The sequence below is a fragment of the Cricetulus griseus genome, assembly GCF_003668045.3.
Source record: "Cricetulus griseus strain 17A/GY chromosome 1 unlocalized genomic scaffold, alternate assembly CriGri-PICRH-1.0 chr1_0, whole genome shotgun sequence".
Lineage (NCBI taxonomy): Eukaryota > Metazoa > Chordata > Mammalia > Rodentia > Cricetidae > Cricetulus > Cricetulus griseus.
In genome coordinates, this window is record NW_023276806.1 from 150,788,139 (window position 1) to 150,801,705 (window position 13,567).

General features: G+C 40.7%; 1 protein-coding gene across 3 annotated transcripts in view; it reads right to left on the bottom strand.

The window, feature by feature from the left end:
- The window catches only part of Polr3b (RNA polymerase III subunit B), a 108,271-nt gene that overhangs the window by 77,752 nt on the left and 16,952 nt on the right, over positions 1-13,567 (bottom strand). For all 3 annotated transcript variants that reach the window (XM_027392506.2, XM_027392507.2, XM_035450816.1), the window contains 3 exons: positions 11,810-11,927; positions 10,089-10,197; positions 1,109-1,231 (listed from right to left, as the gene is read on the bottom strand). In XM_027392506.2, the coding sequence (XP_027248307.1) occupies positions 1,109-1,231; positions 10,089-10,197; positions 11,810-11,927 (350 nt within the window). The remainder of the gene's footprint in view (positions 1-1,108; positions 1,232-10,088; positions 10,198-11,809; positions 11,928-13,567) is intronic.

The following is a 13,567-nucleotide window of genomic DNA, read 5'->3' on the forward strand; positions in this document are numbered from 1 at the left end:
CCACCTAATCTAGTTCTATAGGAGGGCATCCCTAGCTCCCAGAGGGCATGTGGAATGCCACAGACTCAGAGTCAGCAAAACACCTATGAATATCAGACTAAAAAGCTCAAGTACTATGAGGACTCTCCCACATGAAAAAGGAAGTATGATTAGTTTTCAAAATTATGTTTACACACATGGAGTTCCCTAACATTATCTTTGAGTCTTGTCTTTAGATTCCAAAGTTCTCATCAGATGTACCTGACAAAAGGATCCTTCTTGATATTGAAATAATCAGGAATTCAGAAAATGGGATAGAGACCGAATAGATAAATTAGAAGCTGAGGAGTGAAATGAGTATTAATAGCTAAGGACACAGCTCATTGGTAGGATACCTGCAATGCAAGTACAAAGCCCTGGTTTTGGTCCCCGCTGTGCTAAATGAGAAATGTCTGCCATAGCCCATGTATTTGAACACCTGGACCCCAGTTGGTGGTTATGGAACCTTCAAGAGGTAGAGCTATGTTGGAGAAGTATGTTACTGGGGGTGGAATGTGAAGACAGCCTTGCCCCAATTCCTGCTCTGTCCCTTCTTTTTGTCAATGAAAATGTGATTGACCAGCTTCCTGCCCCTGCTACCATGTTTTCACCACCATTATGGACTCTATCTCTCTGGAACTGAAAGCCAAAATGAACTCTTCCTTTAGTTGCTTTTGGTCATGGTGTTTTATCATAGCAACACCACCACCACCACCACCACCACCACCACCACCACCACCAAAAGGATATCAAAGAGAAATGAAAGAAGACCAGTGTCAGATTAGAACTGCCGGAGTTTTAAAGTGGACTCTCCCTTAAATGAATAGGGGAGATGGTGCTTGTTACTGAGGCACACAAGAAGCCTCCTCTCCACAACGCCCTCTTCTGAAAACTTAAGAAACCACAGGCTGATGACTGGCTCAGGCAGACTCCTTGTTCCAGTTTATAGAAGTGAGTCAAAAGAACATTTGTGTTGCTAGTCTCAACTCCCCTCCCAAACCTACACCCCAAAGCCACTGCAATGGTGGCTTATTGAGATGAACAACACCGAAGTCTCAATCCACAGCAACGGACACCATGAAAAGCACACCTGCATCTGTGTGAAAATCTGAGCTTTCTGGCACTCCTCCAAGCTGGGCCCAAATGCAGCCATCACGTGCTCCTCTGTTCCAATCATCTGCACAATTTCCTGGTCACTCTCAACACCCATGGCCTAGGAGGGGAAGAAAAGACGGAGAGCATTGGCTTTGTGTTCACTCACTGACATTTGCTTATGCTAATCTGGCATTGTTTGTGGGTATTACTTCTAAGCAAAAGCCAGCTCTTTTCTCAGAAATGGTGCCATCTGGCACTGGCAGCCATATCCCAAGCTGCACGAGAACCTGAAATAGAAATTGTCATTAGGAAAAGGAAAACAAACATCCTCAAGCATGTCTGCATGTATACAACCATCCCATTTTTTCGAAATATTCTAATAGTTTCACCACGAAGAACTGAGGCTGGGAAGGAAGTCTAGTGGAGAGGCCTGAACACAGTAACAACAGCAAACCCAAAGCAAAACCCCCAGAGGTAGCAAGTCAGAAATGAACATTGCTGAAAGTGTGTGAACTAGGAACCTTCTTACGTGCTGCAAGCTGCATATCTCTGTAGTCCTACATGGTCTTGTGCTCACTGACTTACTCAGACACTTGGCCAGAACGATTCCCTGTGGAAAGACACAGCGTAATCCCACTAGCCCTCTGCTGGTGTGGTAATGACCTGCTTCTTGGAAGTCAGAGGAAAGTCGTGTTTGCATTGAAATGTCTTCCTTCTGCTTTGAGAGAAAGACCAAGGCAGAGGATAACTGTCTAGTCAAGCTTGTCACTTGTCTTCCTTTCAGTTTTCTTCCACACAAAACAGAAGGAAATGGAGTTTCCAGCTCCAATGCAGAACTGCAAAGGCACTGTCCTGTAACCCACCAAGAGGGCATCTATCTAGAACCCTAACCCTTTAGTATTCTTCTGAGATAATGCCAACTCTATTCTGTCATATAGTTTCTTCTACCTCAGTACCAAGGGACCCTGCTAGCTCAGAGTTCTATGATCATCCACTTGACTTTCAAGACTCTGAAGACCTGGGGGATGCTCAGTAGCTGCTATGTTCCTCTCATACCAACTGAGGGGAGCTTGAAAATGTCCCCCAAACCCCTATCAACTCCTCTGAGCACAGAATAAACTTGGTACCCCCTCCCTCCACCACCACCACCCCGCCCCTCGTGGGAAGAAATGGCCTACTAAGCTTTGGAGGCATGTCTTTACAGGGACTGCAGTTTCCTATTCGCTCCCGCTGCCAAATCATGAGGGAACCCGCAAAGAATGTGAGGGGTTGAGAGGTAAAAAAACAAAAACCTTACAGCTTCTTACCATGTTGACAGTTGCCCAGCTCTAACTCAGCATCAGGTGACAACAAACAGACAGATATACAGATAACAGAAAGACCCTGAACCAGAAGCTCCCAGCCAAATAAACCCCAAATTTCTGACCAACAGAACAAAGATATGTTTTTGTAGTTATTTCTGAACTGACATACCCCTCCTGAAGGGAAGATAAAGGCTAATAAAACTCAGGAAACTGAGGAGACTTAGGGGGTTCAAGAAGCTAAGGCATGGACTTCCAGAGTATTCCATAAAGACTAAATCCTTCCTACTGGGTAACTGAGAGGCAGAGGCTGTGACTCTGTCAAGTATTGTCAAAAGAGCCTCAGCTCCAAATACTGAATCAACTTTAGCACTGTTTAGCCTTCAGCAGTCATGGCTACAAATAAATGACATATCACCATGGAAACAAACAAAATGCCCATCCATTTCACTTTACAGATAAAATGTAGACACCTGAAAACTAACATTATGTGGACCTCTTTATAATCCTGAGCCCTCATCACTGCCACTAACTAAAAAGTCAAGAGAAAATGCTATACAGTAACAACCTTAAGAAAAAATGGCAGAGAGAAAGTTTGTCTGAAGGTCACCCGCGGTCTGGCAATCAGTGACACTGATTTAAAAAAGTAGCATGAAGCTGTCCTCAGACATCTACAAAGTGTAAGTTTTAAAGGTAAGAGAAGAAGATGCTAGTAACTTGCACTGATGGAGAAATGTGTAAGGGCCCTGATGATGGTGACTTCCTCACAGTCAAGATCCAGCAGCCTCCGATTTTCTAGAGGGAGCTGAAAATATTACTGCTAACAGTAGTCCTCGCAGACAATAAGGGAACTGCAATGCCTTCTTTAAATCTGTAGTCATTTCCTTTTAAAGATAAAAACACCCACACAAGTTGGCATCTAAGAAACAAAGCCCAGCCCCTGATCCTTTTGGGCTGCAGATGCCAGCACAGTGCAACTGCTGAAAGCTTGTGACACAAAATGGAAAGAGGGCAGATTCATGGGCAGGAGAACCTCTGGCGATTCAAGCCCATAAATAAGGCTGGTCCAGGCCTTCCAAGCTCTACCCAGCATATTCAGACTCAGCGTGGAGTCTGGAAACCCTGCAGCTTCTGCCACTTTTAGTCAATTGTTGGTTACAATCAACAACCATCAGGTCCTAATGACTGTCAACACACAAAGAGAAACCATGTGCCTCTTCCAGAATCCTGGCTTATTTTTCCCAGCTTCTGACAATGGGTGGAGGGCTGAACAAAGAGAAAGGAACACATTATTTCATCTGTGTTTCACACATCACCCCCGGAGGTGAGTTTTCTCTTGAAAGATGAGTTATTCAGGACTCAGAGAAGATGGGAATTCTGCCCATTGTCACACAGCTACTAAGTGGAGAAACAGAAATTTAGGCTAAATCTGTCTGCCTTTAAGATCTCCAGTAAAGGCACAGTCACCCAGATAAAAATGAGTGGTGACAAACAAGTCCTCGGCAGCTGACTGAAACACTCCTGAAGGGAAGACTAACACACAACTATATACAATCAGTACACTTATCTGAACTAGGCAGTTTTAAATGCTACTTTAAATGTCACTGTACTTGTTAGATCATTTATGCAACACTTACCAATCTTTAAAGAGATACGATCCCACTTCCATGATTAAAATCCCATAACCTATCAGCAATGTGCATGAACATGTATGATAAGGACAGCCAGTTCATAGTATGTGTGTAAGACTGAAAACATCCAAGTTTTCAGTAAAAAAAGTAAAAAGACACCTAAAACCATACTCTAGAAACCAAGAAGTATATTACACACATAATAATCACAAATGATAATGCAGAAAGATAAGTTGTTATGTATATCATAACTCACAAAGAGACCTGTAAAATATACAAAAATATGCTATGCTTTTCAGAGCCTTTCTTCATTTCTAACTGGTTATGGAAAAAATAGATTGCTAAATTCATAGCCTTTTTCTAGATAGAACTTAAGTCAGCTCTATTTGCATATGTTTACAACATAAATATCAAATATCACAGGAGAAATCATTTTATTAAACTTTGGTCATCTAGTCAAAAAAAGCTTTTCAGATTTTTAAACCATGTGTGCATCTACATGAATGATAAAAAAAGATCATATGCTTCTGATCAATTTAACAATTCTAGTCTAAAAACAGCAATGCTATTCATTCTCGTGTTCAACACTTAGTAGAAAAAAAAAAGCACCGTGGATACATGGAGACATACTGCCCTCTGCTGAAGATGTAATTCTAGGCTAGCAATGAAATGTCTCCATCACTGTGTATACATGAGACACTGTTGGATGCTATAGGAGTCTTAAAAAAGCCAAAATTCCTTTTGTGCTTGAAAATACAAACTTCAAAGAAGGGAATTTAGTAGAATGTGTGAGACTCTCTCTGGACTACTGATATAATGTTCCTATTGTTATGATTATCGTCATCATCTTGAAAAGAAAATTAATGACTCCATATAGAACTTTCAGCCAATTGTTGGGCTCCAATATGGGCTCCATATAGAACTCAAAAGTATATTAAGCTATACTAAACATAGAAAATAGTTCATAGAACCTCTTTCTTGTTTTATTATTTTATTTGAATTAGAAACAAGATTGTTTTACATGTTAATTCCAGTTCCCTCTCCCTCCTCTCCTCCCCTGCCGCCCCCGACAACTAACACCCTACCTATACCATACCCTTTCTGCTCCCCAGGGAGGGTGAGGCCTCCCATGGGGGGGGGGTGTCTTCAGAGTCTGTCATATCCTTTGGGATAGGGCCTAGGCCCATCCCATGTGTCTAGGCTCAGGGAGTATCCCTTTATGTGGGATGGGCTCCCAAAGTCCAGTCCTATGCTGGGGATAAGTACGGATCTACTACAAGGAGCCCCATAGATTTCTGAGGTCTCCTCACTGACACCCACATAGAACCCCTTTCATAAGACTGTATTTCCCATATGGCTAATTCTCAAGTTAAAGAACCTGACTTGTCAGCATGCATTAAGTACCTGTAAATGTCCAGGGGCATATCCCACCCATAACCACAAGCCACACTTGAAGAAGCCCGACTCTCATGCAACCTGGGGCCTTCTTTAAGAGTAGAGGTTCAATGTCTTCTTTGTGACTACAAATGATGTTCCTTTTTAGCCATATTAGTTTCTAGCCCTGTGTAGGACCTCTGCCTGTTGGCTCTATTTCTACTATAAAGTAGCTGTGGGACAGGAGTGCTGGGTCCCACAGTGAAACTGAAGGTGCTACTGAGCAGCTTATTTGAGATTGCCCGGCACACCATGTGGGCCTCCCTCTGTACCAGTCAAGCTCATCATCCAGATTCACGTTACTCATGTTCACACCTCACAACACATTAAATGGACCATAGCACGTTCCAAGAGAATACTAACTAATCATTTCCACAGGAAATAGCTTTTCAGGTTCTAAGCCAACACTTAAAACAAACTTAAAAATCCAGTTGTATAGCAAGGACACATGTTTATCTAGAAGTCTATAAAAAACAACAGATCTGGAATTTCCCAGGATATCACAGCATGTTTTATATCAAGAGCTGTTGAGTCCATGAACTTGGACCTGGATCATGTTGTGGAATATTTGCACACTGTGTGAAAATGTATTTGCTGTGTTTGATGTAATAAAAAGCTAAATGGCCAATAGCTAGACAGGAAGAGGTTAGGTGGGACTTAGGGGACAGAGAACTCTGGAAAGAAGAAAGGCATTGTCATCACCCAGATGGAGAAAAAACAAGAGGTACAAGATAAAAGGAAGGTAAAAAGCCATGAGGCAAAACATAGATTAATATAATATTATATAATACAAATGGGTTAATTTAAGTTATAAGAGCTAATGACACAAACCTAAGCTAAATCTGAGCTTTTATAATTAATAAACAGTCTCCATGTCATTATTTGGGAGCTGGCTGGTGGGACAGGAAAAAGACACGTTACATATGGCATCCAACATGGAGGCCCAATATCCAAACATAGGGCCTGAGAAAGCTAAGAAAAGTTCTGGACAAGGAGCCGGAAGTAGATTCCTAGTCTCGTAGTTTCTCAAGTATGCCAGTACTTGAACCAATCATCAGTGCCATGTGCAAGCGCCATGTACTAAGCTAAGCTGTATGGCAGCTGACATGCACTTTAAGATTTGTCTCACGCAGTCAGACAATATTGCAGGTGCTCAGTGAAGCCAGTGAGTTGTGCACACCGCATATTCCATACTTGTGTTAATGAAGATATATAAATAACCTGTAAAACTTTACATGTTTTCAGAAAAAACAGACCAGGCACCAACGAAGACAATAGCCCAGGTAATCCAGACTTTAAAAATGCCTCTGCTGCAGTTTCCTCAAAATTCTGCATCCCAAATAACTTCAAAGCTGCTGAGATGGTCCAGCCTCATAGACTATCCAACCAAGACTTCAGATAAGCTCTACACTTTCCTATCACACAGAAACTAAACAAAATAGAATACAGCTAGTTTTCCCAGGACTTAACCATTATTTCAATTTTCATAGGGTCTCCTAAAGATGCCATCAGCCCCAATCCTAGAAAGTAATTTTAAGAATATGACACCCACATTCCTAAGAGGTGGAATGGCTGGATTTTGGTTCTTGGATGGGTTATGAATGTTTGTCATCATTTAGGGTGGTTGGTTACAAATTGTTACTGGTCATGGTAAGGGAGGAAACTATGCAAAGGACATTAGATTCAAGGATCCCATTCTGAAAAGAAAAAGGGAGGATATAGGATTGATAGGACAAAACGGTAGATTATTGAATTTACTTGTAAATTAAAAAGGCAAAGACTAGTCTCAAATATACATTGGTATGGATTTTTGTATACTGATACAAATTTCAGGTTATTTTTGTTATACTGTACAGTTTCTACTCTTTTTTTTTTTTTTTTTTTTTGGTTTTTCGAGACAGGGTTTCTCTGTGTAGCTTTGGAGCCTATCCTGGCACTTGCTCTGGAGACCAGGCTGGCCTCGAACTCACAGAGATCCACCTGCCTCTGCCTCCCGAGTGCTGGGATTAAAGCCGTGTGCCACCAACGCCTGGCCAGTTTCTACTCTTATATAAGGTATTTTTGTATACTGATAGAAATTTAAGTTATTTCTGTTTCACTGTATATATGTTTCTACTATTGTATAAAGTAACTTTGTATACTGATACAAATTTAAGGTTACTTTTGTTATACAGTATATACGTTTCTACTCTTGTTTAAGGTATTGTATCTATGCAGCTCATTTAACAATATAATGTAAATTTCTAGTCCTTGAAAGTTATTACAAACTACATAGGATAATTATGAAGTATAGGTTAGTAGTTAGTCATCTAACAATATTTGTAGCCATGTTCAATATGTTTTCAAGGTCAAATGGAAACATATTCTAGATACACAGATGGTCTTCAAACACTTCAGAGATCTACGGAATATGGCATTTAAGATGTTTTTATAACATAAGGCCTTTCCTTGACAATGAGATACATCTGCTCCTGACAGCACCAATTAATTTCAAAAAAGGACTGGGTTGAAGGTTGAAGAACCTTCCTATGGAGTTTGCTTTCATTCGTGGCAAAGTTAGCCAATGGGCAAAGGAACTACCCTTGCCTCAACTGCAGACAGCATGCTGTCCAAATTGGACAAGCAGGACACAAAACAAGGCAACTGCCAAACTTTGCCAAGACAAGGTAAGGCAGTCCTTCAAAGTTCCCTGCTTCACAAAAGAGTCTGTCAGATATTCTGGGTCTGTAAGCCAAAGACGGATACCCCAATGCTGCAGAGGAACCTTGGGTGACTGTTCAGGCAGCCAGCTGTTTCTGTCATTTCTATAGTTTTGGAAGTTGCTTGTTCTACACTTCCTATTTAATCAGGTAATAATATATCTTTCTTGGATCTCTCTTGGAGTTGAAGATGAAAAAGTTATAGTTACAGTTTTCCTTGTTACCAAATTCAGAAAAGAAAATTACATAAGAGATATTATGTGTTTAAGGTTGAGAGATATAAAAGCTTAAATTTTTATCTAAAAATTGTTTTGATGTCTAAAAAGATAGTTTTTGGTTGGTAATACAAATTAGGATAGAAAGTAAATTAGGTACCAAACTTTGGACTTACTAAAATAGGACAGATACTACAGTACTTTCTCCAAATTTGCTAAATACAAATGGACTGGACATTGTGAATGTAATTGTTACCTGATAAGTGTTCTTAATGTATATAATTTTATTATGTTAGAGTTAAAACTTTGCCTTTTTATTTAAACAAAATGAGGAAATGTTGTGGATTGTTTAAGTATTATGTGAAAATGTATTTGATTGGTGTAATAAAGAGATGAATGGCCAATGTCTAGACAGGAGAGGTTAGGTGACACTTCTGGAGACAGAGAGGACTCTGGAAAGAAGAAAGGCAGAGTCACCAGACAGACAGACAGGAAACAGGAGGTGCAAGATGAAAGAAAGATAAAAAGCCACGAGGCAAAATATAGATTAATATAACAGGTTAATTTAAGTTATAAGAGCTAATGGGACAAGCCAAGGCTGAGGCCGAGCTTTTATAATTAATAAGCAATCTCCATGTTGTTATTTGGGAGCTGGCTGACAGGATAGGACAAGACTTGTTACAGTACCACCTATAAGTGGAACAGTCTGTCAACAGGTCTGTTTGTGGCTAATCCCCACTGTTAACCTGGTGAGACTTAGAGCCACCTCAGAGACAGGCTCTGGGCATGCTGTGGGGGCTGTCTTGATTAGATTATCGAGATGGGAAGACACAGATACTGAGTGGCACCATGCCCTGGTCTGTGGTCCTGGACTTTATGGAAAGGAGAAAGTGAGTTAAGCAAGAGCTCCCTTTTCTCTACTTCCTGACCACAGTGCAATGTGACTAGATGCGTCAGGCTTCCACCATGTTGATTTTCCTGCCATGATGACCTGTGAAACAAAATAGACCCCTTTCCCCATATGCTGTTATTGTCATTTGGTATTTTATCATAGCAACAGAGAAGAAACCAGGTCTACACAGACAAATATCACACCATATCCAAGATGTAAGTTATAAAATCAAAAAGAGCTAAGTGTAAAATAATATGCACTGTACAAGTCAACATAACATCTGTTTCTACTCATGAATATGCAAACTACCTCTTGAAAGACTCATGAGAAACTGGTAGCAGTAGGATCCTAGGGTGGAAAAGGCTAATTCATTACTACACCCTTCTACACGGTATCACCTAAAATAAACAGATTAACACATAACTTATGTATGATACAAACCTTTCTATTCCTAGAATCCCTTATCTGCCTAATTCTACCTTACCTAATTTTATATGAAAAACAAAAACAAAAACAAAACCACTGGGACTGGTGAGATGCTCAATGGGTAAAGATGCTAATGCCAAGCTGATGAGCTGAGTTCATCTGGAATTCACGTGGTGGAAGGAGAGAGTGGATTTCTCCATTTTGTCTTCTGGCCTCCACACAGACACACCATGGTATGTACATTCACACATAGAAACATGTCAACACCCACACATGTACACAGAAATAAATTAAAATGTGATAAAAATTTTTAATTAATAAAGAGAAGAAACCAGAGAAATTCTTTCTAGTTTTCAGGAAAAGAACCGTAATCTTACCTTAAATATGATGACAATGGGTATATCTTCAGACAAGGTGTTATGCCTTAAATAAAACCGTCCTTGTTTCACAGCCATATTGGTTCTACTTTTTTTCTCATGGGTGGAGCTATGAGTGAAAACAAGCCAGTTAAACTGCATCCCTACCCAGGAACTCCAATAGCAACAATCACTACCCTGCCAGGTTCAGCTGCTCAACAAATAAAATCATCTCTAATTAATTGGCATTCAATGATACACAACTTCCTGCCAATTCTGTGAACACTTAAAAACACACCTGTTTCTTTATCTTCAAGATTATGGTCGAAATATTGTGGATGAACCAGTGACTGTCACTCTTTGACCTAATTTCCCTTCCCGTTCCCCTTGTGTGTTTGCTGGCTGGTTCTTGAGGAAAGATCTTATGGCCAGGCTAGCCTTGAACTTGCTACATTAGGATGGTCTCGAACTCCTGCCCCTCCTTCCAATTTCTACATACAAAGATTACAGTTATGTGCCACAGTGTCCAGCTTTTAACTTATTTCATTTTTATTGTACCTGAATTAGTTTGACCCAATGTAAGGCATATACTCATGGCTGATTTTTTGTAAAGAAAAATCTCAAAATGGGTCAAACCACATTCTAAGGAGAAGTAAGTTTAAAATTAGTTATCCAAAAGTTACCCACAGTATCAGCACACAGTGAAACAAAAAGTTATTCTAATTTAGCTCCTTCTATAGGTGTCTCTGTTATGAGACATAACAAAAGCTGTATTCAACCATAGCGCTAGCACATATTAATTGCCTACTACTCTGTTACCATATGGCATGGGAGTTCTAATCTCCACATGACAACACTTACTGAGAGCTGCCTCTAAATCATGTATGAGGAATCTGAGACTTAGAGGAGCTAAGTGACTGTGAACTGCAGTGTCACAGACAGAAACATCACCTTTTTGGATTCAAATCCAGAATGCTTTGGCTCCAAAACTATGTACAGTTGGAAGAGATGGATGCTGAGGGCCTCTTACAAGCAAGGTGACCCTGAGTTTAGTTATGAAATAGAAACAAAATCATATATCCTGAAGAACTGTGGCAACAATTAAAATTCATAATGCACCAAAAAAACTGACTAGTTCCTATTAAGTCTTTGGTAGAGGTAAGTGGCCATTATTGTTAGCTACCTCTCCATGAGAAAGAAGCCTGCAGAACCCTATGGTAATAGGCTCATTACAGGCCACCAGAAGAGAAACTACTGCACACTGACGTCTTATGTAGGCTACAATCTTCCTGCCCTCATAGCTTTCAAGTTTCAAATGACATGAGAATAGAAGTTGCAGAAGTCCTACAGGACGTTGCTGCTGTAGATGATGGTGAATGCGAAAAGAGCTAGTCTGCACAGCTAACAAGGATGTGCAGAATTATACATGGAGCAGTCCTTGCTCACAAAAGACCTGAAAAGGAGTGTAAAAACCTTGAAGAGTGATTTTGTGCTTTTTCTTTAAAAGTTTCTTTAATGCTATAAGTTAATAAAGAACAAAACTTAACTAGTGCCTTCCAAATGCTGCCTTACATTTCCAACCCTGAAATCAATACTGTATTTATAGACCTATACAACAGATGAGTTTTCAATACACTATCTGCTATTGAGAATACTGCCACCTCCACATGGCTATTGAGAAGCCAACACCCACTACTGTCGAAATGATTAATGTTTTGAAAAACACCATCCATTCCCCATACCTGGTAACTGAAGCTCCAACGGCCCCCTTCCTATCCGCCTCTACAATGATCCTGTTCTTGGACAGCTGCTCTTGGATAAGAATAACTTTTTCAACCCCTTTAACAATGAAATAGCCACCTGCCAAAGGAAACAAGAAAAGCTCACCATCTCTTCTGCACCAGGGTGAGTAGGTAAGGTGGTCACTCAATACCAGTACAGACAGGCCCTGACACTCCTGTCCCTACCTCCCAAGTACTCAGATTACAGGTGGGTGCCTATGATCAATCATTTGCTTCAGACACCAGCAACCATTAACTTGAAGGAACTGCTGACACTGTTCTGTGAACTGACGACAGTATCAGCACATGGTTTTACACAAAGGAACCAAAGCTGAGACACCTCTTGAAGACAGTGTATCTGATTGGTCATTTGCCCTGGTTAGGTTTGTTGTCAAGTTGACACATTGGAAAGAGAGAACGTCAACTGATGAAATGCCTCCATCTTGTTGGGTTGGTGGGCATGGCTACGTGGCATGGTCTGGATTCCTAATTAATATAAGAGGGCCTAGCTTACTGCTCCCTCCCTAGATAGACAGGCCTGAGCCATAAGAAAGAGAACGTAAGCCCAGGACAAGACAGACAACAGTGTTCCCTAATGGTTTCTGCTTCAGTTCCTGCTTGAGCTCCTGAACTCACTCCTCTCAAAGATGGATTATGAGTTGGAAGACTAAAAAAAAATCTCTCTTCAAGTTGCTTTTGGTTGCAGTGCTTATCACAGCAACAGAAAAGCAAACTAGGACAGAAATTAGAAATTCTGTGGTGGACCTGACCATGTTGGTTTGAGGAGGACCATGGAAACATTTGGAACTTTGAACTAGAAAAGCCATTGAGTGCTCTGAGAGTAATAGGTTGTTCTGTGAAAACTTGGAAGATAAGAATACTGAAAAGGCAGACAATGGGGGCCTGGCTTGTAAAGTTTACAGAGATGCAAAGTCTCTGTTTGACCTGTTTGTGTGGTATTTTTCCATTAAGAATCAGTGGAAGTGAAACCTGTTTTACTGAGAAAATGGAGGCTGGTTATCTGGGACTGAGAAACACTTGTGATTAATGAGAGACCAACATCACTTATGGGAAATCTTCTGGGAAGTATATTCTCAGGATAAGCACACAGAAGCTGTGGTCCAGAATGGACCAAGGCTGCATCTCAAGCTGGCAGCAGAACTTGATAATTTTAAGAGTCTTGTATGTAGTAGTGGTTTGGAAGCATCAAAGCTGCAAACTGAAGGAGGAAGAGAAGCTGAGGCTTGGCACTATGTGGAAGTGTTAAAGTCCCCAAAGAGAGACCAGCTGAAGTGGAGACTCTAAAATACTGGAGATGCCTGGATCATGGGATGTCTACTAAGAACAGAGGCAGCTGTGCAGTAAAGCTGGTCTGTGCCTATGTGACAAGCTACATGGACTGCAACGGCAGATCCAGAGAATGAAGTAAGTACCCTGGCCTTCTGGAGTCAGATCATGAGTGCATATCAGATGTCAGACACTGAACTGTCTACACTGTTGGATTTAGATTGTGCTTTGATCTGATTACAACTGTGCCCTGTCCTCCTCCTTGGAATAAAGAAGCAGGTGATTTGTTTGGGGCTTTATAGTGGCCCAGATATTAAGAGACTAAGTTTTTTAAAGAGAACTAGCACCGCTGAAGCACTGCAATTTTTAAAGATTGTGGGACTTTTAAGGTTGCACTCTATTTTGAATTATGATATTAACATGAGACATTGG